The sequence below is a fragment of the Callithrix jacchus genome, chromosome 16, assembly GCF_049354715.1.
Source record: "Callithrix jacchus isolate 240 chromosome 16, calJac240_pri, whole genome shotgun sequence".
NCBI lineage: Eukaryota > Metazoa > Chordata > Mammalia > Primates > Cebidae > Callithrix > Callithrix jacchus.
The window spans coordinates 22,374,181-22,401,284 of record NC_133517.1 but is presented as its reverse complement, the minus strand read 5'-3'; the positions used below and the strand labels follow the sequence as shown (position 1 = coordinate 22,401,284).

At 45.6% G+C, this 27,104-nt stretch overlaps 1 protein-coding gene and 2 non-coding genes across 4 annotated transcripts; 2 read left to right on the top strand and 1 right to left on the bottom strand.

Moving 5' to 3' along the window:
* Nucleotides 1-426: 426 nt before the first annotated feature.
* VXN (vexin) lies at nt 427-27,104 on the bottom strand. Of its 2 annotated transcripts, XM_078352541.1 has the most exons (7): nt 26,952-27,104; nt 22,663-22,718; nt 16,144-16,249; nt 13,610-13,763; nt 8,922-8,983; nt 5,262-5,359; nt 427-3,015 (listed from the first exon to the last, which is right to left on the bottom strand). In XM_078352541.1, coding segments are annotated over exons 2-7 (606 nt in total). In that variant the 5' UTR covers nt 22,665-22,718; nt 26,952-27,104; the 3' UTR covers nt 427-2,831. The 2 variants fall into 2 exon arrangements, with proteins under 2 accessions (XP_078208667.1, XP_002759005.1); XM_002758959.7 differs by lacking the exon at nt 16,144-16,249.
* LOC118148670 (U6 spliceosomal RNA) lies at nt 17,761-17,866 on the top strand. The gene has a single exon (XR_004735590.1). It is a non-coding gene; the product is annotated as a U6 spliceosomal RNA (small nuclear RNA).
* LOC118148674 (U6 spliceosomal RNA) lies at nt 19,051-19,154 on the top strand. The gene has a single exon (XR_004735593.1). It is a non-coding gene; the product is annotated as a U6 spliceosomal RNA (small nuclear RNA).

Here is a 27,104-nt window from a genome sequence, read left to right as displayed (position 1 = left end):
TCTGCAAATGGCTGTGACATGAGTCATGGGGGCAGTCTCCAGCAAGGCTGAACGAGAGGTGGGCACTGAGTGGGAATGTTGCATCTTCCCCCCATCAAGGGTGAGAGGCCATCAGGCTGGCAATGGCCACTGGGCCCCCTGGGGCTTATGGTGGGGACCAAGGAGTTGGCATCAGCAGAAGGAGTTTGAGCCCAGGGAGGACAGGTCAGGCCAGTCCAGCCCCTGACAGAAGTGACCCTAGTGTTAACTGCTGGGCAGTGCCTGTAATTTCAAAACCAGACATTGCCTCAGGATGGAAAGGACACACCAGGTTCTTTCTTACCATCCCTCTCATTTAAAGGAGCAGTGAGGTCCAGGTTTCTAATTTTTTTCCCTTTATAAAAGTCACCTCTTTCATTCAATGAGGGCACCTCAGGCATGCTCTTATGGTGGTGCATTAACATCACAACCGAGGACGACTTTATTTTTATTTGCATTGGCCAAATAAAATGTTCCTTACAAGGCAAACAGTTCAACGTGAAATATTTAAATTAAAAATAAATTACTTCTATCCTATATAAATCTCTAGCTGCCACATACAAATGAAAGATATCAGTTATAAATGAAATAAGTTAAAATAAATGGTTGCAAGGAGCCAGGTATGGTTGCAGGAGACTGAGGCGGGAGGAGGGATCCCTTGAGCCCAGGAGTTTGAGACCAGTCTGGGCAACATAGCAAGATCCTGTCTTAAAAACAAACATAGTTGTAGGATCCTCAGTTACGAACCGCAGAGATTACTGGTTTGCTCCCTGACTTTGTTCTGGACTCCAACATCTCTATTGAACAAGACAACTGAACAGTCCTTTGGGATAGCCCCTTCCTGAAAGAACACCTGATACCCAAGTCTCTTGAAAGAGCACTTGATACCAAATCACATTCAGATATGAGGATCAGGTGTTCAGAGTCTAAAACAATGGTTGAAGAGCAGAGACAGCAAGGAGAAAGCCTGGAAGCCCAGGCCTCTCAGCCACCCTCTGCCTTCTTATTGTTCACCTGGAAATATGGCAACAGGGAACTCAGCGAGAAAGCAAGACATAGGCACAGAGCAGCAGTCACGCGTAGCAGCTGAGTCTGAGACCTGTAATGTGGCCAAACACTTCTTTGTACCAACATATGGCAATTTCCAGCACAGTCTTAGGCTAAATTTACCATAGATCTCTGGCTTCATTAAGTGGGTTGGATTAATTTAAACCTCTGAATTAGAAAACAAACCTTTGCGGGCAGCGTTTAGGCCACAGATGACAAATATACAAGGCATGCGTCACTAATCCCTCCATGGGCAAGCATTACTAATTGACCACTGTATTCTTCTATCTCAGATTCCGTCTCTACACAGCACTTCCGGCAACCTCTACCCATCAAGCATGTTTAGCATTTGGGATGAAAATCATTTATTAACCTTGGTCCTTCTCTATGTTCTGAACTATTTTGTGTGAGAGAGTAGCTATAACACAGGCATTAAAGCCTGATACTCACATGAGTTAGATGCCTTCAGTCTAATCATTTAATCTCTTTGAATTGGCATCTATTAAATGGATAGGGCCACCTAAAAGAGTTGTTAGAAATATTAGGATGATATATATACATTGCCTAGAATCATGCCTAAAATATAGTATAGGCATTTAATAGATGATAGCTATAACTATCATTATCGTTATTATTATGTTATTGATTTAAGGCTACTAATGTTGACAATGGAATTGATGATGACATTTTCCATTGAAAGAAGAAAAGCATAGTATCATATATGAGATTGAACCATATGAAATTGATGCTCAATTGTTCTTGACCTACAAAAGTGGCAATTTTTTTCTGGTTCAACCTAACATATAAGATGTAATAAAGTATTTCATTCAAATCCCTTACTTGTTCCAACATTATCAGAGTCTTCCCTTCAATGGTTGCCCCCAGAGACACAGTCTCATCATTTAAAAACATCCCCAAATCAATTGCTAAAGAGTAGGCAAAGCAGGGAGTCCACTAGAGAGAAGTTGAAGACCTGGTGTCTGGTTCCACTACCTGGCATCTAGTCCCATAACCTCTGAAGGCCTCCATTTCCCCCTCTGCAGATTGGGAATAATTGTGCTTTCTTCCATAGGGGTTTTGTGAAGATAAGTGATAATGGATGAGAAAGCACTTTCAAAAGTTCAAATCCACATACCAAAGCAAGGGATTATTAATTCCACTAGATTATGCCACTTCAGAAAACATTAGCATTCAACATTTAACTTTTAATGTTTTTCTATGGAAAAACTGCACATAAAAGAATAGAGAATTCATGCAATCATGCCGAATGGCCATCAAAATCGATCTTGAGTATACTCTCAAGTGGATATTAGAACTACTAACTTAATATATAGTGCTTTATCTTTAAAAATTGTACCTTGTCAAGGTGAAGTAAATGCAGTAATGGAAACAGTAAGAACCATTGTTTACAAGTGCCTCAAAGTCAGTTTACACTAGAAAATCACACACTTTAGGACGACTCACCAGGAAGACAGAGGAATCACATTTTTCCTTCCTTGGAGGTCTTTAAAATGGGCTGGAAAGTTTAATTTTTTGCTTAAACACAGAGATACAAACTTTATGACCTCCCTAAGTCACCTTCAGACCAATGGCTTTAGCAATTCTTCTTTCCTGTGCCCTATGCCAGGGTGATCAATGAGTGAGGGAGGATAATGGGTTTAGACCAGCTACTAGCAGAGGTGCGTGTGGCTCAGTTCCAATCCTAAAGTTTTCTCCTCTTGTCCAGGGAACCTTGGTCAAAGCAGGGCATCTGAAGAGGGTCACCTTTAGTCGGCCTCAAAGGCGCTGTTGGTGGCTCCCACATATTCAGACTTCTTCTTGTGCCTTGTCCACATTTTCCGGAGGATTCCAGAGACGCCGCAGGAAGCACTGCCCGTCAGTGGTAGAGAGGCTTCTGCTCCTTGGGGAAGGGTTGGATACTCTTCCGTCATCTTCTTGAGATGTCTGGAGCTAAAGAAAGGCCAGGGGTGGGTGAGGAGGGTAGTCAGCTCACGAGCCAGACTTCATTTTTGTCCTCGGGAAGAGTGGCCAGAGCTCAGAGCTCTCCCTTCACCTCAACTCCTCCTCTATGACCAGGATCCACATAGCGGGAGGGTCACTGTTGGGAAACTCACAGGAATGGCTTCCCCCAGGGAAAGCTTCCCATGGGATGAAAGGAGGAGGTGACCCTGGCACACTGGTTCATGGGATCTCAAGTTCTGCTCCTGTCCCCCTGCTCTGGGTCTGGTCTTGCTAAAGACTCTGCGTCTCTATCCTTCTGGCCTCTATGTGAATAACCTTGCTGGAAAGGACAGAGGTCCCCAAGCATCAGCTATTGAAAGAGAATGAGGCCTGGGGTTAAATCCTGCTTCCCATTTGCTGTGTGATCTCAGGCAAGTGACTTAACATTTACTAGCCTCAGCTTCTTCATGTGCAAAATGGGGATAATCTCGTCTAACTCATGGGGCTTTTGGGAGAAGAAAATGAGAGTGAAGCATCTGGCACATTGCGGGCCTCAACATGTGTTCATTCCCTCCTCCTGCTTCCCTTAGGTGAAAGAATTGGTAGCCTTACTTTGCTTTTCTGTAACCAGGGTCCAGGAACAAATTGAAATGACAATGACTGAGTTTAGAGAGAAGGGAGCCATTTAGAACCCTTTACAATGCAGCCATGTGGACTGAAACGTTGGCCTCGATCACGGCACAGTGAAGTTTTTGCTGGTTTACACCAGCAGCCAGAAATAGCTATTGCCACTTAAAAACTGTACCTTATTACGGTAAAATAAATATGATCCAATCTTTTTGGAAATTTATTGGATATAACAGAATCAAAGAAAAGATTTTTTTTTTCTTTTCTCCAATTAAGTCCCCATACATTGAGGGACACATGACTTAGTTTTTATAATTCTTTCTAGCCAACTTTCTGTCATTCAGAAGTGCTCCCCACTAGCCTGTTCTTGCTCTAACCTCTCAAAACTTTCAAAGTGTGCAGTGCTCGGGCTGACAGTGTAGCCTGGAGCCCCTCCTGCATGCATCCAACATGTTCTCAGGTGCATGCTTCCCAACTACTAGATAGGTTTCTTGAAACATGTTGACAACAGTTTCTACTACCCATTATCTCATTCAATTATCAGGCCGGGCCGTGGTGGCTCATGCCTGTAATCCCAGCACTTTGGGAGGCTGAGTGAGGCAGGTGGATCACTTGAGGTTGGGAGTTTAAGACCAGCCTGCCCAACATGGCGAAATCCCATCTTTACTAAAAATACAAAAATTAGCTAGATGTGGTGGCATGCACCTGTAGTCCCAGCTACTTGGGAGGCTGAGGCTGGAGAATTGCTTGAACCAGAGAGGTGGAGATTGCAGTGAGGGGAGATTGCACCACTGCACTTCAGCCTGGTTAACGAAGTGAGACTCCATCTCAAAAAAAAAATTAATTCTCATCATAACCCCCAAAATGGGTACTCCCCATGATTCCTGTTTTACTGTTTTGTTTTTGAATGGATGGGGCCAGGAAGGCTGAATAACTTGCCTGAAGTCATGGTGGGTTGGTGGCAGTTCTGGGCTAGAAAGCAGATCTGAGAAAAGAACCCAACTCTTTTCCATCTGAAATGCTTTTTCTGCTGCCTGCGGCATGGAGGACGTAGTCTGGGGCATACAAGTACGTGCTGAATCGAGTTGAAGACTCACTGTCTTGGTGCAAGGCAGAAGGCAGTGTCACTGAGGGGTGTCAGGGATTATCTGCTCCTGCCTCCCTAGCTGCCGGTTCTGGATGAGAGCGAGCAGTCACGCTGCAGTTGCAAGTGTGGTTTGAAACCTTTGTATTTGACACACTTCTTAACCGGTAGGCAGGGGATCCTGAACTTATTCAACAGACATTTCTGACTCCCCCGTGCCTATGGGAGGTTCTGAATATGGCTCGTGTTTACATTCATCTAATTAACCAAAAAACCTCCCAAATGACTTCTCCAAGCCTAAAGAGTGGCGTTAATGAAGTGGAAACCATGAAAAACCCTCCTGCTTAATCCTAGGGAAACAGTTGATGAGGCGCTGCAGAGACCCAGGATTATTGGCCTCATTAAAAGGTAATTTGCAGCTGGCATGGGTTTGTGTCAGCCTCTCAAGGGTCTGTCAACCAGGCGGCCTGGTGCTCTTCTGGGGAAGGAAGGATCAGGACAGCGGGAGGCCCGCAGGCAGTGGGGCCAGAGACATAGCACTTACCCTCTCATCAGAACAGCTCCCTTCTCTGTGCCCATGGCTGTCGCCTCCAATGAGGCAGAGGCCGGAGTTTTCACTGAGATCCGGGGCACTGGCGGAATCTGTCATGAGGAAGCAGGAGGGAGTGTGAGGATGCATCTGCCTTCCCACTCTGGCCCTGACTGGGACTGTCTGCAAGGCACGTGACTGAATGGGACCACCACTGCCTGGGCGATAATCCTCACCATTCAGCAGGTGTGGGACTGACTTGGAGGGCTTGATAAACTGTGCTGGGCCCCACCACAGCTTCTGAGTCCACAGGTCTGCTGTGGGCCTGAGAATCTGCTTTGCTAACAAGTTCCCAGGTGCTGCTAGTGCTGCTAGTGCTGCTAGTCCTGCTAGTCCTGGGACTCCACTTTGAGCCACTGACCTAGAAAACTCAGGAGAGAGAAATGAGAAACTGGAGACAGCCCAGCTCAGTCTTACATGGCAACTGCCACCCTCACACCTCCATCATCACTGGTGTCCAATTTGTTACTAAATCCTGCAGATTCTTGCTTTGATTAGGCTGTGTAGGGTGGGGCCAGCACAGTTTCTCTGATTCCTCCACTGCAGCCTTCAAGGGACAGTCACCTCGACCTCCTTGCTTCCGACCAGATCCACCACATTCCTCATGCCCCTCCTTGGACTCTAGAAACGCAACCTGTCTACCCACTCCCCAGCTCCCCACCTTGCAGGGCAGACTAAGGCTGACTGCAGCTGCTCCTCCAGGTTCCTCAGCACAGGACACCCTCCTCTACACAACTCAGCCTCCCACTGGTTCCCATGTGTGTCAGTAGCTTGGCTCCCAGCAAGGGTTGCTGCCTTCCCTGATCCTGGCACAGTGGCACTTCCTCGCTCACCCTCTGGCTTGAGGCCTCATCTGTCTGCCCTTCAAGGCTGCTTCCTCCAGGAAGCCTTACCTGAGGCTGATGGCCCAAGTTGATCTTTCTCTGTCCTCAGGTCCCCACAGCACTGAATGTCTATGTGGGTAGCAGGGTCTGGGACTGGACCCCTTGGCAGCCCTCCTCAGCCTTCCCAAAGGAGTGACAAGTACTTAGGAACGTGGAGTTAACTGAAAAACTAACCAATGGCCTAACCAGCGCTAAGTCCAGAGGCTGCTCAGACAATAGACACAGTGCTGTGTTCTTCCCCCAAGCCCTATCCAAGGCTTCAAGTCACCACATTCCTAAAATCTCTGGGAACCACTCCCCCCCCACCCCCCCACCCCTGTCAAGGGCACCCTTCTTCACCCCTCCTCCTGCCCTGAGATGCCGGCTGTGGGCAGGGCTGCTGTGCCACCTTGTGGTCCCTCTGAGCGCTCCCTTCCAGTCATGCCATGGGCAGGTGAACTTTGCACTCCCTTGTCTCTGGGAGAAAGGCCTTGTTCCCACTCTTTTCCCCTTTCCTTAGGTCAGTGTCACCCAGCACACTTCAGTGCCGACTTGGAGTCAGCTGTGTGGGCCCTGGATTGCTCTCCCATGCTGGGGTCATAGATATCTGATAAGCTGTGGGACCCCGGCCCCGCCATCTCCAGGTCTAAGGGTCTATTGTGATGCCTCCTCTTCCTCTGTTTTTTTTTTTTTTGAAACAGAATTTCACTCTTGTCACCCAGGCTGGAGTGCAGTGGCATGATTTTGGCTCACTGCAACCTCCGCCTCACAGCTTCAATGATTCTCCTGCCTCAGCCTCCTGAGTAGCTGGAATTATAGGCATGTGTCATAACGCCCAGCTAATTTTTGCATTTTAGTAGAGATGGGGGTTTTGCCATGTTGGCCAGGCTGGTCTCAAACTTCTGACCTCAGGTGATCACCTGCTTCAGCCTCCCAAAGTGCTGGGATTACACGTGTGAGCCACTTCCCGAAGTGCTGGCCTCTTCCTCTTCATTCTTATTCCCTCCCTTTGTGACCACATCCCCATCGCCGTCCTATACCCTCCCAGCTTCCTCTGGACTCCTGCTGTCACTGCCTCTCTGCTAAGGGCACTGACTGAGGCCAGCCTAAGGGCTGGGGCCAGGCAGTCCAAGATCATAAGCTACCTGCCTCCCCTTGACCTTGCTTTTTCTCTGGCTCAGGTGAGGGCAGCTGTTGGAGCCATCACAGCCTGATAATCTTCCCTTGACATCAACTGTCCAGACCGCCGGGTTTCCCCTGAGTACCAGGTTGGGTAAAGGAAAACAGCTTGCCCCATCCCTGCCCTGTGTGGGGTTTTCCTAGAATAGCGATGACCTCAATGAGATCCCTGGATTAGGTCTCCTGCCCAGACCAGGAGTGAAGCACCCATATCTCTGTCCAATTTGTTTGTGACAATGAGGGGCTAGCACAATGACTTGGGTGTCTTCTGGTTCTCACATTGCACCATCTTTGGATCTTGACAGCGGATACTCAAAGGGCCTTGGATGCCTGAGCTGACTTCACCTCCAGCCACTGCTGACTCTGCTACCCGAGAGGAAATCCGACATTCATGCTCAGAGATGAGGGAGATGTACTGATAGGCCTGGAGATGTGCCACCCCATTCCCTCCAAGAAAGGACAGCTGCCCAGCTGTGGGAGGGAGGACAGCAAGGTGGGTAGCTCTTAATTCCTTCAGGTTGGCCTAGCTGTAGAGGGCCACCTTGTTAAGGTCACATCCTTCCCGGGGCAGCCCACATGGAGTGAGAAGTGAACATAAAAGCTTGCTCCTTTTGGCCTAACTCAGAGAAGTCTGGGTGGATAATTCTTGGCCTGGAGCCCCCTACAAGGTGATGAGGCCCTAGTCCCAGATGTGATGGTATTGGGAGCAGGGCCTTTGGGAGGTGATTAGGTATAGATTAGGTCATGATGGAAGAGACCCTAGATAGGATCACTGGAATGTTTGCCCTAATGCCTCCTTGTCCTCCCCAGGAGGCATGTTTGGAGGCAGCCTAATCAAAGCAAGAATCTGCAGGATTTGGTAACAAATTGGACACTCGTGATGATGGAGGTGTGAGGGTGGCAGTTGACATGTAAGACAACGTGCCCTTATAAGGAAGGGAAAAGATGCCAGGGATCTCTCCCTTCCCCCCAAGCACAGAGGGGAGGCCATGTGAACCCACGGTGAGAAGGTGGCCATCTGCAAGCCAGAAAGAGAGCCCTTGCCAGACACTGAATCTGCTGGCACCTTGATCTTGGACTTCCCAGCCTCCAGACCTGTGAGAAATTGTCATTTTAGCCACCCAGTCTATGGTATTTTCTTACAGCAGCCTGTGTTAAGACACTGGTGTTTTGTGTTTCATAGTGCTTGAGAACATTACATCTCTTTTCCCCTGTGACTGTGCCTGGAAATCAGTCAGGCATTTCAACCTGGCAGGGTCCTGGGATAGAAACCAGTCCACCCCGCACCCCACCGCCCCACCAAGTATAAGATGTCTATTGGATAATAGCTTCTTTTGTTTGCTTAAGAGCTGAATTTCTAGCAAGAAAGAGAGAAGCAGCCAGGGATGTTCCACAAGGCACAAATCAGGGCCAAGTGAGAGCTTTAGGAGCAAAGAACTGCCAGTTATACTTTTCTAATAATCCTCAGGCCTGGAACAAAGAACACTGAGTCTCTCTTCATGGCACAGGAGAATCAGACAGACCAGAAGTTTGATGCACAACAGATACAACTAAGCAGGCTTATTTTACTTACCAGAGATTTTCCATATGCTCGATTCCCACACAGACTTGATGTTTTGGGTTCAGAAATCCCCACTGCAACGGTGAACAGAGAAGACATTACTCAGTGGTACTCTGTGTTCTGCCTCCCTCTGGCTCTGCATCAATTACCTTGTTAGCCAATCAACCACAGCAGAGAATTTCTAAGGGCCTTTGTACCAAGCAGCAAAACCAGGCAGGAGGGTCAGGCCACAAGGCAACTGTCAGTCTTCTAGGGGAGCTGGAACTAAGGTCTAAATAAGATCAGTGTGTCCATGTAGGTTCATTGACTGTAACAAACATATCCCTCTGGTGGGGGGTGTTGATGGGGGGAGGCAGCGCATGTGTGGGAGCAGGAGGTATATGGGCAATCTCTGTACCCTCAGCTCAATTTTGCTGTGTACCTAAAACTGCTCTAAAAATAAAGTCGATTTCAAGATAAGATCACACGTGTGGATCATTTAGCACCATGTCTGCATGCAATAGGTGCTCAGAGAATACGCCCTCAGCTTGTCCTTCCTTCCCAAGGCCTCAGATCACGAGAGGTTAAAGAGGTTCTTAACTGGGATCAATTATTTAACATGGTGCTCCTGGACATTCCTCTAAAAATGAGCAGGGAAGTCATGTGCTGGGAAGGAAGTGTGGCCCCACAGCGTGGAAGGACTGGAGTGTATTGGATTGGAATTCTGGGACACTGGCTTTATGAGTTGTATGGGTGGAGAACCTTTTTTAAATGCTTTTATTCCAGATGCCCCAACCTAACTCTGAGTAGTCTTTACCCTGAAGCTTCTGAGGATCCAGGTGTAGAGCTGAGGTAGCTGACAAAACGTAGGGGAAACTGGCTTTCAGCACAGGTCTCTCCGGGGGCAGATATGCCAGAGTGCTTGAGGACCTTTCATCTCTTTTCCCCTGTGGCTGTGCCTGGGAATTAGACATTTCTACCAGGCAGGGTCCTGTGATAGAAACCAGTCCACCCTGCACCCACCCCACCACCATGTATAAGATGTCTATTGGATAATAGCTTCTTTTGTTTGCCCCATCTGATTGTACTATGGCATCTAGAAATATCTCCTCTTCCCCAGGAAAACACCTTAATGCAAATAAAATCAAGTATTACAAGACTACCAAGATTAAACTATAATGAATGGAGCCCTGGCATAACTAATAAATAATGGCAGCTCACATTTTGGTCTGTACACTAGGCACAGTACTGAGTGTAAACCATAATAAGTATTAGCTCATTTAATCCTCACCACAACCTTTTTTTTCATTTGAGACAGGGCCTCCCTCTGTCACCCAGGCTGGAGTGCAGTGACACACGTAATCTCTGGCTCACTGCATCCTTGACCTCCTGGGCTCAATCAGTCCTCCCACCTCAGCTTCCCGAGTAGCTGGGACCATAGGTGTGTACCACCACACCCAGCTAATTTTTGTTTGTAGAGATAGGGTTTCATCATGTTGCCCAGGCTGGTCTGGAATAGTCTGTACTTTCTAGTTAAGGACATTGAGGCTTTAGAGATACATAACAGTTATGATGAAGCCAGGTAGCGGTGATTTAGGGAGTGGGGAACTGACTTTGGGTGGTCTTGCAGGGTTAAGGAGGCTTGACCAAGGGACCCTCTACCCCAGCTGGGAGAAGGTAGAGTTTGCCAGCTGGAGAGACACAGTGAAGGCCATCTACAGAGAGAACAGTGTCAGAGAAAGTCTGGGGAAGCAGGATATCATGGAGCTGTCACAGAACTACGCTGCAGCTCAGGGCTACTCTACGTGATAGGACGGTGGGGACAGAGGTATCATAGGAGGCGGCCCTGGAGAGGTCCGTGTGGTCTGGAGGGCAGGGGCCAGGAGCAGACACAGTGTCTAAAGCTGAGGGAACACAGGGGCAGGTTTCTGCCCCAGGTGGAGCAACCTCCATCTCCTGGATTCAAGCCATTCTCCTGCCTCAGTCTCCTGAGTAGCTGGAATTACAGGTACATGCCACCATGCCCGGCTAATTTTTGTATTTTTAGAAGAGACAGGGTTTCCCCATGTTGGTTAGGCTGGTCTCGATCTCCTGACCTCGTGATCTGCCCACGTTGGCCTCCCAAAGTGCTGGGATTACAGGTGTGAGACACCGTGTCTGGTTAGGAGGAAAGGTTTGAACAAGCTGGTTCTGAGGTGCCTGGGGACATCTCTGTGAAGAATTCCCACAGGCAGCCAATTCTCCCAGGCCCAGGAGTGGGGACTGCCCCATTTCCAGGCACCTGAGAGTTTCTCAGTCAGGTCTCTGCATTCAGAATTCCTACAATTCCCAAGATTCCCTGGAGCATCTTTCTCCCAGGTGACAAGGCTACTGCATCCAGGTGCCATCTATGGCTCAGGAAAAAGTAATTTCAAGATCTGAGTTCCCTGGAGACAGGCACCTTTCTTGACAGGAGGATGGTCTGGCTTTGACTCAGAAACACTCCCTGCCTCCCACCCACTCTGGAATCTATCAGATTGGGGAAAGTGAAGGAATTGAACCAATCCCCAGCTCAGTGTCTTTCTTTTTTTTTTAAACCTGACTGGCATTATTTCCTGCATGAGCTGACTGTCACATGTTGGGCAGATTCTCTCCATATCATAACTTATTGGTCTTGTCTTTTAGAATAAAAGACTGACTCACTCAGCCCAAGTTTCCACTAACTACTTAGAAAGTAATGAAAGTGACCCCTAAAACTAGACAGTTGGAAAGACATTCCCTGTGGGGAAGAGGCCCTAGCTAGGGAATCAAAAGACCTGAGATTTAATCTTGGCTTTGTTGCTAACAAGCAGTGCGACCTTGGGTAGGTCGAACAGTTTCTCTGGTTTCTGTTTCTTTTGGAAATTGGCAGAGGGGCAGCTGCAGCAAATCAGAGGCTCTCTGCCTTCTGGGTACATTAGAATCACCTGGGGGTGGGGTGCACGGTGAAGGGTGGTGGGGAGAGGGATGTGAGAAAACAGATTAATGTGCCCTAAACCTGGAGTTTCTAATTCCATAAAATTTGCATTTCTAACAATTTTCCAGGGACTGCTGCTGCTGCTTCTGGGACTCCACTTTGAGAACCACCGCATTAGATCATCTCCAAATCCTTGCTGCTCAATATGCTGTGCCCAGAGCAGCAGCATCTGGAAACTTGTTAGAAACATAAAATCCTGGGGCCTACTCAGTCCTACTAAATTTGAATCTGCATAAAAACAAGATTCCTAGGTGATTCTTTTGCATATTAAAAATTGAGAAGCAAGGCTCTAAATTCACTTTATGATTTTATAGAAAAGATAAATATTCCGTCTCTTCTTTCCACACACACATGCACCCACCCACCCACCTATATATAGACACAGAGAAAAATCTATCTCATCTTAATTTGCAAGGCAGATTGTGGTTTTCCTAATGCCTTCAAACTCTGCATACATATATGTGTATGTAACCACTTAATAGAGAATGTAGCTTGATGTACGCATTCTTATGCAAAGGATCAGCGGAGCAGGATTAGGTTCTTAGCCATTAAAGAAATCTTGATGGCCTGGTCTAGCATCTACGAAAGGAAAACTCAAAGATGGATGGAGGAAGAGACTATACCCAGTAGAGCCTTATTTCAGTTCTTGTAATATACAAAATTGCCAACGCCCAAAGGCTTTCAGAAGGACATCCTGGACTTTCTATTGTGTATTTTTGGAGCTAAAATATGAATAATTTTAGGTTGTGGGCATAACAGAAATAACCTAAACCAGCAATAAAGACAAAATACCATCATAGACTTGGGTGGGCTAAAGGCGGATTCCTTGTTAGCTGCTTGGGGTGGAAGCCATTAAAAAAAACAGCATCCAAGGTAAAACTATAATGTTTCCAATTTTCAAGACAAACTTACTCCCACATTGTTGTTATAGATTGTTGTTTAGGTCATTCAAATTTAGAATGGTAAGATTTTATCCTGGCAGCTTATGAAGAGCCTGTACAATTTTACATACACACACACGCACACGCATGCACACTCACTATTAAATAAACTATGTGAGCCTCCTTTGCTTCATGGGTCATGGATTTCTCTACCCCAGAGCATGCTGATTTGCATTTTCTCTAGAAAACAGCAGGGCCTCCTGTGGAGCAAGATGGTAGATAAGGACCCATCTCAGCAGCTCATGCCTGTAATCCCAGCACTTTGGGAGGCCTCAGCCAGTGGATTACTTGAGCCCAGAAGATGAAGACCAGCCTGGGCAACATAGCAAGACCCTATCTTTTAAAGAAAAAAAAAGTTGGGCGTGGTGACTGTGTGCCTGTAGTCCCCGGGTGACTGAGATGGGAGGATGGCTTGAACCCAAGGCAGTGAGCTGTGATTGCTGCCACTGTACTCCAGCCTGGGCAACACAGTGAAACCCTGTCTCAAAAGAAAAGAAAAGAAAAAAAAAAGATTAGATAAAAGTATCTTTACCCATTATGCACACCTAGAAGTGACTCTTTTATAGGTAGAAGGTGTGTAGGGATGCGAGAGGCCTGAGAGTAGGTGCTTTTGTGGTGGAAACAGCATTTATTTGGGAAAACACAGGTGCTTGGTCACCTGGTTCGACTGAGGCCGCAGCCACTGCTAACGCTGCCCTGACCTGGACGTGTGGGTGGCTCTGAGTGGTTCCCGGAGCCCAGGGAGGTGCGGTGGTGGGGGGGATCTGGGGCGAAGACTCACTTACCGGGTCTGGCAAGGGCTTTGGCGGGGTGGGCTGTGGGCGGCCTCCCGGTCTGGAGCCGCCCGAACCTGCGGCCGTCGCCGGGGTCTCTGCGGTCTCCGCGGTGGGGCAGCAGCTCCAGGGGCTGGTGCGTGTACAGGTCCGACTCGATGACCACCTGCCGGGCGGGAAAAGCGCGGTTAGTCCACTCCTCTGCTTGGGCCTCAGGAGCTTTGCAGATGGAGCTCACCTCGAGGGAGTTTCTGCAGCCTTTCCGACTCCAGTGAATGCCAGGAGCAGCGAGAAAACCTGGGCAGGAAACTGGCCAGAAGTGGTTGTTTTATTTAGCTTCAGACTGCCAGATGGTGCCATGGGGCAAGCAAATGAGGGTTCTGGAGGGGACAGGGGGTGTTCCTCAACAGCAGGCCCTTCAGAGAGTTAGGAGCCTGGGCCATCAGGCCAGAGATCCCGGCAGGTCAGCTGCCGGTCGCCTGATGCGTTTTGACAGCAGGACAGGCTATGAAAGGAGGACAGTTCTGGAAATGGAGGTCTTGCAGTCTTTGTGGCTGAATGGACAACACCCTTGTTCATGCAGAGGACAGCTTTCTGGATGCTCTGGCAACGCGAAGACCTAGGGAGAGGGCTTAGGTCCAAGTGAGTCTCAGATTTTTGAAAAGAAAGAAGCTGCTGGTAGAATGGAGCAGGGGGAATGGGATGCTCTCTTCCCCACCCCCCCAATTCCCAGTGCAGAGTGCCTGGGTCAGGGTGGAGCTGGGAGATGAATTTCCACTGTGTGTGGTTCTGTGCACAGAAATCTTGATAAGCCGGAACAAAGGGCCCAATGCTGAAGTGTTTTCAGTCATTACCACCTGCTGGGTAGTTATACTGGGAAGTTACTCCATTACAGTCCACCAAACTGGACTTTAAAAATGGTAATTTCTGGTGTTTGAATTGGTGTTGTACAAAAGAAATTGTCATAAAAATACTTATATCATTGAGATAATTTATGTGTCAAAACTCGAGACAAAGAAGCATTTTATCTTATTATGGAGAGTCATGAAGAGGAATCTTGGTGGTTTGGGCTCCGATCCTGCATATTTATACATAGCCAGGACACTGGGTCATTCATTCTGGGGTAGAGGGTGGGCAACCCTTTCATCACAGCTGTTCCTGATTTTATTTTCATTCTCTCAGCATCGCTCTCACAGAGGAGGAGTGAGGGCTGCTGCGGAGCTTTCAGACCCACTTTGTAGAAGGAGAAAGTAAGGCAGGATGTGAAGCCTGGAGTCCACAGGGAGACCACCACTGCCTTCCAACATTTCCTCCTCTGAAAGGGAGACAAATGTTCCCTTTCAGGAACAAGAACCACCACCTCCCCATCTCTTCTCTGCACAGTGGGGTGGGAGAATGGGGAGGGAGAGAGTGGAGTGGCATTAGCTGCTCAGCCCAGCAGCCAGATGGATGTAGGCGGTTTCCTGGGGGTGGAGAGGAGGCCAGTTATTTCCCAGGTCGCGACTGGGGACAATGCCTCCTTTTCTCCAGCCCACCAAAGGATGCCAGTAGCAGGAAAGGAAAGAGGAGTAGGGCCCAGCTCTGAGTCTTCCTGTTTCTTAGCTGGGCCTGATACTTGGTTTTCATTCTCCACAATAACAGAGGTTCTGAGATGGCTGCAGCTCAGTGTGATAGGCCTGTCCCAGGGAATCGCTCCTGAGAAGCTCCTGACAGCCTGGTTTATTTTCTGGTCTACATGACACAGTCTGGGCTTGCTCCTGGTGGTCTTAGAACACACTGGTCTGTGAGGAGGCTCTTTACTTGCCCCTGAGTATAGGGGCAAGATGAGAGAATCTGGATGGCGGTATGGGGTGTTAATGAGCAGGGAGAAGGAGAGAGAAGAGTTTAATGCTGGAATTTTCCTTTCCTAGGTCAGCAAACTCCCAGCTGAAGTCAGAGAATGTACTAGGGTAACAAACATTACCGCAATAAAGTAATACTCGCTTGCTGGCTTAGAGAGGTCGGAAATAGGAAAAGCAGAAGACATGGGCTAACACACAAGCCTCAGGATCCCGTCTGCTGACATCTTTGATTCACACTTCTGCTTATTTGTCACCTAGATTGTTGATAGAAAGTTGGAAAGACAGTCAAGAAGACCGAGACAGTAGAGAATCGTAATGCTTTGGGGCTGACGGGTTCCACAGAAATGCTCTAGCCCAATTCTAGTCTAATTTTATACATAGGGAAACTGAAGCCAAAAGAGGCCATGTGTCTTACTCAAGGCCACAGAACTGTAAGGGACAGAGCCAGGATGAGAACCATGGTTTCATGCCTGCTAAGTGGGTGCTCTTGGTAAACCCATAGAAGTACCTACATTCAGGCTGGGCGCAGTGGCTCACACCTGTAATCCCAGCACTTTGGAGGATGAGGTGGTGGATTGCTTGAGCCCAGGAGTTCAAGACCAGCTTGGTCTACCAACATCCTGTCTCTACCAAAACAACAACAACAACAAAAAACACACAAATCTTAGCTGGATGTGATGCCATGTACCTGTAGTTCCCACCTACTTGGGAGGCTGAAGTGGCAGGATTGCCTGAGCCTGGGAGGTCGGGACTATTGTGAGCTTTGATCATGCCACTGCATTCCAGCCGGAGCAACAGAGCGAGACCCTGCCTGAAAAAAAAAAAAAGATGTGCCTACATCTAAATAGGAATTTTCAAGTGCAATTTGTTGCTCTGTGCATTTCTTTTCCTTTTTTTTTTTTGAGATGGAGTCTCACTCTGTCACCTGGACTGGAGTGCAGTGGTGTGATCACGGCTCACCGCAACCTCTGCCTCCCAGGTTCAAGAAATTCTCCTGCCTCACCCTCCCAAGTAGTTGTGACTACAGGTGCCCACCACCATGCCTGGCTAATTTTTGTGTTTTTAGTAGAGACAGGGTTTTGCCATGTTGGCCAGACTGGTCTTGAACTCCTGACCTCAGGTGATCCATATGCCTTGGCCTCCCAAAGTGCTGGGATTACAGGTATTAGCCCCCATGCCTGGTGCTCTGTGCATTTCAAAAAATCAGGAGAGCCCCACATATATTCCTCCTCACAAGCTTAAAAACTGGGAAGAATGTGACCTTTGCAATCTCATTTATCCATCTTTTCTGATGGCTGACTGCCTGCTTATTCTGAAGGGACCGTGCATATCCATTGTCATGGCTTCATGCCAAAAGGCTTAACTGACCCACACCTTTGTGTAAGTTTATCCCCTTGAGCTACTCCTATGATAGTGGGCATCGTGATGATCAAAGTGTCAATAAAATTGCCTAAGAATTAAAAAATTAAAGACTGGAAAGACCATCTAGAGAAGGAATAGTGTGAGGCTTTGCCTTGGATTTGGAAGAAACACAATTCGAAAGAAGTCAGAGACAAAGGAAAACTCTGACATTAAGGATGCCTCAGGGTGGAAAGAGATATTTGTAGAGGGAAATTGACATCCATCCACATGGGATAAGATGAGATATAAATTTGGGGCTGAAGAAAGTTGTAAATATGAGTACAGTTGCAAAATAAGAATTATTTTCTTCACCAAGATAACCAGTCACAATTGTTTTCAGGTTACCAAGTTGGAGAAGACAAAAAATGACTCAAAGGGTAGCCACGGGTCAGTTGGTTGGGGACACAGCAGACCGGAGACAATTCTTTCCTTTCCGGGACTCAATTTTCCCATCTGCAAAAGGAGGAAGTGGACTAAGAGACCTCTCCTGTCTTGTAATTTGAATGGTCTGTGTGGCTAGGGCTGAGTTTTATGAGCAGAGGCCGGGTGAAACTACCTGTTGGGGAAATCAGAAATTCAGAGGAAAGTGCAAAAGACCAGAAAGCAGTCCTGTGCTGTCCGCCCAGAGGAAGAATGAATATGGGAAGACAAGAACCAAGCTTCTTCACCAAAAGACTGAAACATCTGCTGTGAAACCTTCTTAAACTCCAAATTATCCACAGACAACCCCTTTTCTTTCCATTTTTGGGAATGCCTCACCTACTGCTCTTTGAAAGTTGGAGCATTTTCCTTCTAGACTTTGGGATTGAGTTTTCAGGGACCATCAGAAGGATCAGAATCAGTTGCTCTACAATCAAACTTTCCATCCATTAAAACCCCTTCTCTTTCTTAATGTACAAACGGTTCTTGTAAAGGCATACAGTGCTCATTTCAGCAACACATCACTAAAATCGAAATGATACAGAGAAAATTGGCATGGCCACTGTGCAAGGATAACAGGCAAATTCATGAAGTATTACCTGTTTTTACTACAAAGCCATAAAAAAGAACAAAACTGGCTTGGCCCGGTGACTCACGCCTGTAATCTCGGCACTTTAGGAGGCCAAGAAAGGTGGATCATTTGAGGTCAGGAGTTTGAGACCAGCCTGACCAACATGGTAAAATCTGTCTCTACCAAAAATACAAAAAAAAAAAAAAAAAAAAAAAAAAAAATTAGCCAGGCGTGGTGGCAGGCGCCTGTAGTCCCAGTTACTTGGAGGCTTAGGCAGGAGAATCGCTTGAAACCCACCACGTAGAGATTGCAGTGAGCTGAGATCATGCCATTTCACTCCAGGCTGGGTGACACAGCAAGACTCTGTTTCAAACAAACAAACAAAAAGACCACAAACAACAATAACAACAACAAAAAAACCATGGTTGCAGCTAGAAGACATTGTCCTAAGCAAACTAACACAGAAACAGAAAACTGCACACTGCAAGCTCTCACTTATAAGTAAGAGCTAAGCACTGGGTACACACAGACGCAAAGGTAAGATGAATAGACACTGGCAACTCCAAGAGGGAGGAGGAAGGAAATGGGGAAAGGCTGGAAACACTACCTATTGGGTGTTATGTTCACTGCTTAGGCAACGAGATCATTAGGAGCCCAAACCTCACCATCATGCAATCTATCATGTAAAAACCTGCACATGTACCCCCTGAGTCTAAAATTTAAAAAAGAAAAAGGCATATAATTAAGAGAAATATAGGCAAAAGACATGAGTAAAAAACCTGTAGGGAAAAAATGTTGAAATGACCAATACATCTCTGAAAAGATGAAAAATCACATCAATAATTATAGAAGTACAAATTAAACAGGATATGTTTGCCTATTTGATTATCAAAGACTAACAACACCGATGCCACACAGCATAGGCTCAGCTGTTCTGGAAAAGGTGTTTCAAAACGTAATTGCCAGGAATTTGTCAATGGCTATAAAATTGTTTTAATGTTTATCTCCTTTGGCCTAGCATTTTTATATCTATGAATTTATCCTCAAAATCATTTTAGAACATGAAACTATGTTCAAGAATTTGTTGTGGCATTGTTTAATAGAAAAAAAGGGGAAACCCTATTTATTGATAATTTGGTTAAATAATGAATCTAGAAAACATCGGGTTTGGTTTGGTTAAAAAAAATTATAGTACATTCATATAGTGCTGTATTATACAGCTGCTATAAAGAACGAGGTAGAACAGGTGCAAATGATACAGAGAAGATTAGCATGGCCACTGTGCAAGCATAACATGCAGATTCATGAAGTATTCCATATTTTTACTACCCAGCCATAAAAAAGAACAAAACTGGCTGGGCATGGTGGCTCAGCCCATTTTGTGCTGTAAGCTCAGCACTTTGGGAGACTGAGACAGAAGTTTTGCTAGAGCCCAAGAGTTCAACACCAGCCTGGGCAACATGACAAGACCCCATAAAAAAAAAAAGGATATAAAAAAGTTTGTGACGATAAAAAAAGAATAAGGTAGGCCGGGTACGGTGGCTCACACCTGTAATCCCAGCACTTTGAAGGCCGAGGTGGGCAGATCACGAGGTCAAGAGATTGAGACCATCCTGGCCAACATGGTGAAACCCCCCTCTACTAAAAATACAAAAATTAACTGGGTGCAGTGGCTAAAAAAATAGAATAAGGTAGAGCTATACAGATGAATTGGCATAGAAAGATATTTAAGATGTATTAAGTGAAAAAAGCAAATTGCCAAACAGTATATTATCAGATAATAAGCCATAATATAGAATATGGAAATTTTTTACTTAAAAAAACCTGGCTGGACACGGTGGCTCACACTTCTAATCCCAGCACTTTGGGAGGCTGAGGCAGGTGGATTGCTTGAGTCCAAGAGTTTGAGACCAGCCTGGGTGACACAGTGAAACCCTGTCTCTATTAAAACTGCAAAAAATTAGCTGAGCGTGGTGGCTCATGCCTGTAGTCCCAGCTACTTGGGAGGCTAGGAAGGGAGGATCGCTTGAGCCCAAGAGGTTGAGGATGTGGTGAGCTGAGACCACACCACTGTACTCCAGCCTGGGTGACAGAGGGAGACCCTGTCTCAAAAAAAAAAAAAAAAAAAAGCCCAATGCTTGTTGAATGTGCATATGTTTCAGGCTCTGGACTAAACCATTTTTTTTTTTTTGAGAGAGAGAGTGTCTTTCTGTCTCCAGGCTGGAGTGCAGCGGTGTAATCTCGACTCACTGTAACCTCTGCCTCCCAGGTTCAAGCAATTCTCCTGCCTCAGCCTCCCATGTAGTCCTGCCCATGGTGGGACTACAGGTGCCCGCCACCACACCCAACTAATTTTCGTATTTTTAGTAGAGATGGGGTTTCACTATGTTGGCCAGGATGGTCTCCATCTCTTGACCTTGTGATCCACCCGCCTTGGCCTCCCAAAGTGCTGGGGTTACAGGCATGAACCACTGTGCCCGGCCTGGACTAAACATTTTACATGTATTAAATTATTAGCCAAAAAATAAAAAATAAAAATTGTGGCTTTGTTGCAGAAGAAAAAAACTCATTTGCTCTTTCTCATGGTTTCTGAGATATGTTCTGTTCTTATCCTCATTTTGAAGCTAAGGAAGCTGAGTTCCACAGTGGTTAAGCAACTTGCTCAATGTCGCATAGCTAGAAATGGATAGAACTGGGATTTAAACCCAGGCCATTTGACTCTGAAGTCTGTGCACCTAACCACTCTCTTCTGCAGCTTCTCGGGATTTGCTGATAATATACAGTAGTCCCCTCTCATCTATGGTTTCAGTTACCCTCAGTCAAGTAGAGTCTGAAAATATTAAATGGAAAATTCCAGAAATATTTCATAGGTTTTAAATTTTGCACCACTCTGAGCAGTGTGATGAAGTCTCGCACCAGTCCACGTCCCCCCTCCTGGGGCATGAATCAACCCTGTGTCCAGGGTCTCCATTCTGTGTACATTTCCCACCTGTTAGTCACTTAGTAGCCATCCTGGTTATTAGATTTAAAGGACCTAGTGATACAGGGTTCAGTACTATCCATGGTTTCAGGCATCCACTGGAGATTTTGGAACATATTTCCTGCAGATAAGGGAGGACTACTGTATTGTAATGTATAAAATTTTATATAGCATATACTGCTTTTGGAACTAAAAAGGTAATACATTTATATACATGTGTATACTTACATGTATAGTATATGTACATGTTACATACAAATAACAACTAGTAAAACTTCATCTCATTCACAGGACATTAAATTTTTTTTTTTATTTGAGGCAGGGTCTCACTCTTTTGCCCAGGCTGGAGTGTAGTAGCATGATAATGGCTCACTGTAGCCTCGACCTCCCAGGCTCCCACTTCAGCCTCCCAAGTAGCTAGGACAATAGGAGCATAGTCCCACACCTGGCTAATTTTCTTTCTTTCTTTTTTTTTCTTTTCTTTTCTTTTGAGACAGACTCTTGCTCTGTTGCCCAGGCTGGAGTGCAGTAGCACGATCTTGGCTCACTGCACTCTCCACATCTCAGGTTCAAGTGATTCTCCTGCCTCAGCCTCCTGAGTAACTGGGATTACAGGTGTGAACCACCATGCCCAGCTAATATTTGTATTTTTAGTAGAGATGATGTTTTGCCATGTTGACCAGGCTTGTCTTGAACTCCTGACCTCAGGTGATCCACCTGCCTCAGCCACCCAAAGTGCTAGGATTACAGGCATGAGCCACCACCTGGCTAATTGTTTGACTTTTTTTGTAGAGTCGGAGTCTCATTATGTTACGCAGGCTGGTTTCGAATTCCTGGGCTCAAGCTATCCTCCTGAATTCAACCTCCCAAAGTGTTGGGATTACATATGTGAGCCTGGTGCCTAGTCAAAACATTTTTTAATAGAGAATAGGTTTTTGTAAATTGAGATACTTCAAAAATGGAAATGATATCCTATGAAAAATTGTCATAGGAATAGAAACTCCAGTACAACCAAGAAAAAATTCAGTTTTGGTTTTAAAATAAAGCGCAAAGATGCATTGACAGTTTTTATGTAAAGAAATTTATATATAAAATGGGAAATGTACAGCATTACTAGGCTCTAAAGACAAGTTACCGAATTTTAAGGTAATGCCTATGCATGTTAAAGCAGCAAAACATAATAGAAAAAGAGGAAAATCAATGCTGGCGATGGTGGTAAATGGAAGAGCATTACTGGAAGCCCCCATATTGTTCAGAATTCCTGACAGTATGTGACAAAGCTAAAAAAAACTAGTTTTTAACCCATCCTGAATCTCTACATGCAGCACAATGTTTGCTTCACACAGTAGGAATGCAAATATTTGATGAATGAATGGATGGATGAAATTATTCATATCCTTTTACCTGCTAATCCTACTTCGAGACCTATGCTCTGAGGAATTAATCCAAAAGAACAGTATTTTATATAAATACATTCATTGCTGTGCTACTAGTAATAGTAAAAAATGAAACATTACGAATGTCAGCAATAGGAAAACACCTAGATCAGGAATGCTATGTCTGCAACACGGACTCTGTTTAAACAAGAAAAAAAAATATGTGTATAAAACAAGGCTTACTCTCTGTGACCAGGGAAAATGGCAGAATAAGAGTTCCAGCTCAGGATCACTTGGTGTCTGGTTGACATTTGTTAATTATTTTAGTTAAGTGGAGAATAGAGAGTGCAGCACCCAGTACACGGAACATTGAAACCCTCCTGGCCACTGAGAGCCAGAGAAGGACAGTGGAGAAGCCAGGCATTGCTTTTTAAATGAAAGTCAACCAAAGAGCATCAAAACAGAAGTTTCCTTACATTCTTGGTCAAGAGGTGTTGAGAGCTTTTGGCTCTTCTTCTGGCTGGACTGGATACTGCAAAGACAGAGAGAAAGAAATGTTTTTAGACAACACCAGTGAGGCTGACGTAGCTACAGTAACATTGAGAAGTTTGAATCTGTGGTGGGGCAGAGGCATAGAGGAGGGGATGGGAAAAAGAGGCAGGGCCATTGCAACAGAGGATGCTACTTGGCTTGAGTACAAAGTTCATAGCTGCATTACTTACAAGAGCTGAAGTTTGGGAGCAACCCAAATGTCCACCAACAGATGAATGAATAAACAGAATAGGATGTCTCTATGTGATGGAATATTACTCAGCTCTGAAAGGAATGAAATTCTGATACACGCTACACATGGGTGAACCTTGAAAAAGTGGTACTAAGTGAAATAAGCCAGACATAAAAGGTCACATAGTGTATGATTCCTCTTAATATGGGGTTCCTAGAGTAGTCAAATTTATAGAGACAGAAAAGCAAACAAAGAAAAAGAAAAAGAAAACCCCCACAAATTTGTAGAGACAGAAAGTGGAATGGTGGTTACCAGTGGGTGGGAGAGTGGGGAACGAGTTAGTGTTCAATGGGTTCAAAGTTTTAGTTTGGGATAATGTAGAAGTGCTGGGATGGATGGGGGTGATGGTCGCACAACCATGTGAATATACTTAATGCCACTGACCTGTACACTGAAAAATCATTTTTAAAATGGTACATTTTGTTATGCATATTTTACTACAATTTTTAAAAAAGCTTAAAGAAATTATCCATTAAAAAAGTTACTTGGTTGGAAAAAGGTGTGGATTTTGTTGAAAATGGAGACACGAGGCATCTGTTTTCCTCATTGCTGCTATGATGATCTACCTACAACCTAAATCCCACTGACTCCCTACCTAGCTTAGAATGGAAGTGACTTATCACATATCAGATGAGTGACAGATGAGCGCTGGCCTTGCTATCTTTTGCAAAGCCTGAGAAGCCTGCAGGAACGAGTGCTGGTTAGCAGCCAGGGTACCGGCTCCCTCCCTTGGCTTGCTATGAATCTGAACTTGACCCTTTGCCAGTTACCAGTTATGTGAGTCGGGTAAATCTCTCTCTCTCTCTCTCTCTCTCTCTCACACTCACTCTCTCACTCTGTCTCTCCCCCTCTCGCTTGCTCGCTCTGTCTCACTTTCTTCTTTTCAAGACAGGGATCATAATGACACCTACCTCAGAGGGTTGTGACAAAGATGAAAGGAACTAATCTTTATAAAACCCTTGGTCCAGCACCTGATGAGGAATGAATTCCCAGGCATCAGAGGTAGTTATGATTTTCCTTTCTCTGAAAGATGAGGGCAGGTGGGAGGAGTAGGTGATGGCTATAGATTATGGCATTCTGTTAGGACTTTTCATTCTGGAATATTCCTCCTACTGTTCCCCAGTTCCCCTCACCACTCCTTCTCCATTGTTGCATCTCCCAAATGAATTATTTTGAATGCTGTGTTGCTATTCACCCCAGAGTGAAATCCACTGAAATAGCGTCTGCACAACTTCTTCGTAAAACCATCGCGTTTATCTATTGTAGTTACTATGAATTGGGCCTAAGAAATCTTCCCCTTAAAGGGCTCTCATTCTTTCAAGTAAAACAACACATATGTTCTCAGTTACAGAATTGGTCTATGTCCTATGCCTTTCAAAATACTTAAGAAGCAATGTCATATTTGCTATTGCCGCATCTTTATGAGGTTTTTAAGACGGCTCAGTTAGAAAAGTGTATGTAGATACTGGGCTGAACTCAATATGTGTGTGTTGGAAAGAGGGCTGTAATACAAAAACAAGAAATGTAATGATGGCTCACATTGTATGACCCCAGGGACGGCTTATTTATCTCTTTTACAGCAACTTCACGAGGTAGCTACTCCTGTATAGATAAGGATGCCTGAGGCCCACACTCCTAACCACCAGGCTGTGCTGGGCAAGGTTTGATTCCTGAACATCTTTAAGCATGGCTAGTCCTCAGGCTTTGGGAAAAGGCACACCAGGAAGGCGCACCGGATGAAGTCTAGTGACTCTGTTTCTACAGTGAGGGGTAGGGATGCAATGAAGAGTTATCACTCTCTCACATGAGCGGTGACCACCTGCTAGTGCCATCTTCTCTCATGGAGAGCCCTCTGCTTGGAGGCTTTGGAGGACAGATGAGGCAAAGCAAGAAATGAGAAGAGGTAAACTGAATTCATCTGTGATCTAATGCAAAATGGCCAATACTCCTTTTCTAGAGAACAGCTTCCTGAGCAGTGAAAAATGTCCATGAATACCAGTGAAGACCTGGTTTAATACCAGGAGCCGGCCATGAATGAAAATGGCAAGAAAAAAAGATAGGATTAAATATTTATCTTTAACTGATCTTGCTGATTATTCTAAATACAATATAAAAATAGAAATCACTTTGTAAGTGATGTATTTAATGGTACTTACTACTTATCAGCTACTATTCTGGATGGCTTATGTATTTATTCACTTATTCCCCATATAATCCTAGAAGGTAAGTTCTGTTTCTCTCATTTACAGCAGTGGAAACTCAGGCCCAGAGAGGTTAAGTAGCTTACCCAAGGTCACACAGTACGGAAGTGGCAGCAGTCCCTTAACCACTTTGTCTTTGACTTTTTCTCACTTTAAAAATTTTGTAAATGGAGCGGGGGTGGTTATTATACTTAAGGTATAATAATAAATAAATAGTTTGAAAAAAATTTGTAAATGGCAATAAATGATAGAAAATAAACCATATAACATTTTCATATTTGCTTCTACTTTGTGTCCTTCTTATATACAAGAAATACAAAATCAGAGGCAATGTTTTGATTCTCTTCCTACCTTTCCCTAACTTCTTCCCTCCTTCTCAGGACTACTGAGATCACTAACTGTATCTGTATCTTTCTGGTCTATGCTTTGGTATTTTTCTCTAGACACATATTCCTAAGCAATGTATGGCACTGGTTTCTATTTGAACATTTACAGAAACGCTGTCATACATACGTCATTTTTCAGCCTGCTGGTTTGGCACTCAGCATTGTGCTTTGAGATCTACCTGTGTCCACACGCATCCATCTAGTTTATTCCTGTTGACATTGTGTAGTATTCCATAGCATGACGGCACCACGTTTTAACTATTCCCCTCTTCATGGACACTTAGGTTATTTTCAGTTGTGCCCTCTTAGAATAAATGCCACTGTGAACATCCAGGGGTAAGTGTTCCACCCAAAAGCGGTACTGTCAATTCCAAGGGTCAACTTGGACTTTCAGAGTCTCCAGAGGGAATTCCAACTCCTGCACGTGGGCAGCAGTCTCCCAGCTCTTTTCCTTCTCTCTGGATCTGGCAGTAAATGTCTAAAGCTTAATTTATGTCCTGCAGGCTGGCTCTTTGTGGCCAAACGGAGTCTCTCCCTCCCCCGCTGTGCAATGGCCCTGCCGGCTGGCTGACACAGAGGAAGAAAGGAATTGTTTGAACGTGGACTCACAACACCAGCAAACACCCAACCCGCTTCATTCAAGGCTGACAATGAGACCAGGGGCTAAGCCTGAGTCATGGGGGTAGCTAAGAGGGGGCAAGACAGGAGTGTAGGCAGAGAGGGGGCCATACTTAGGAGGTGGTAAGGAACCAGACATTTGGAGTCATTGAAACTCTCACACAAAGCCCTTAACACCATTCACTGAGGACCACAAGAGCTTATAAAGTCAAGATTCTAATGTTGCATTCTCTGGCAGCATTAGTTCCAGGTTAAGTTTGCAAGGTGGCCCTGGGTCTGTGGAGAGGCCAGTCTGGGGTCAGGGCACTCTCTGACTGTTTCATCGGACTTCAAGCCGCCACTGAGACTATTTCTCCACACATTGCATGGCACAGTTAGAAATCATACTTTTAAGCCAGCTGTTCTCATTTCAGAACCCACTTGCTCATTGGAAAAAATGAAAGTCTCTATCTAGCTGCCCTGGGATTTTGTTTTCATCTGCGTCTGTAGCAATGGCTTGCTGTCACTTCCGTTGGTGTACTGGATTGTCGGTATTGAATTAAATAAAACAGAGTCTTTAGCTGCTCTCGTCTTCCCCTTGATGGATTGTTTCTCAGTGATTGATGTTTATCCTTGTGCCTCTCTCCCCCCTCCAAAAATTCAAATACCATCAAAACTGAGAGTCCACTGAACCCCAGAGACCTGAGGATAAACCGTAGTAAGGCAGCACGTGACTGTCCTTCCCCTCCTGCCTAAGATGCCACGTTAAGGAAACAGTCAAGGGCAATTTCACTCACCCTTGGAAGGAATCACCGTGGTAAAAACTTCAATGTTCTCATCACTGCAGCTGTAAATCTGATGCATCGTTTCAGCCTCCTCTTCCCGAAGTGCCTGGGAACCGGAGGCCTCTGTCTCTGGACCCCTAGTCGCGAGGCATGCTAATCCAGTCT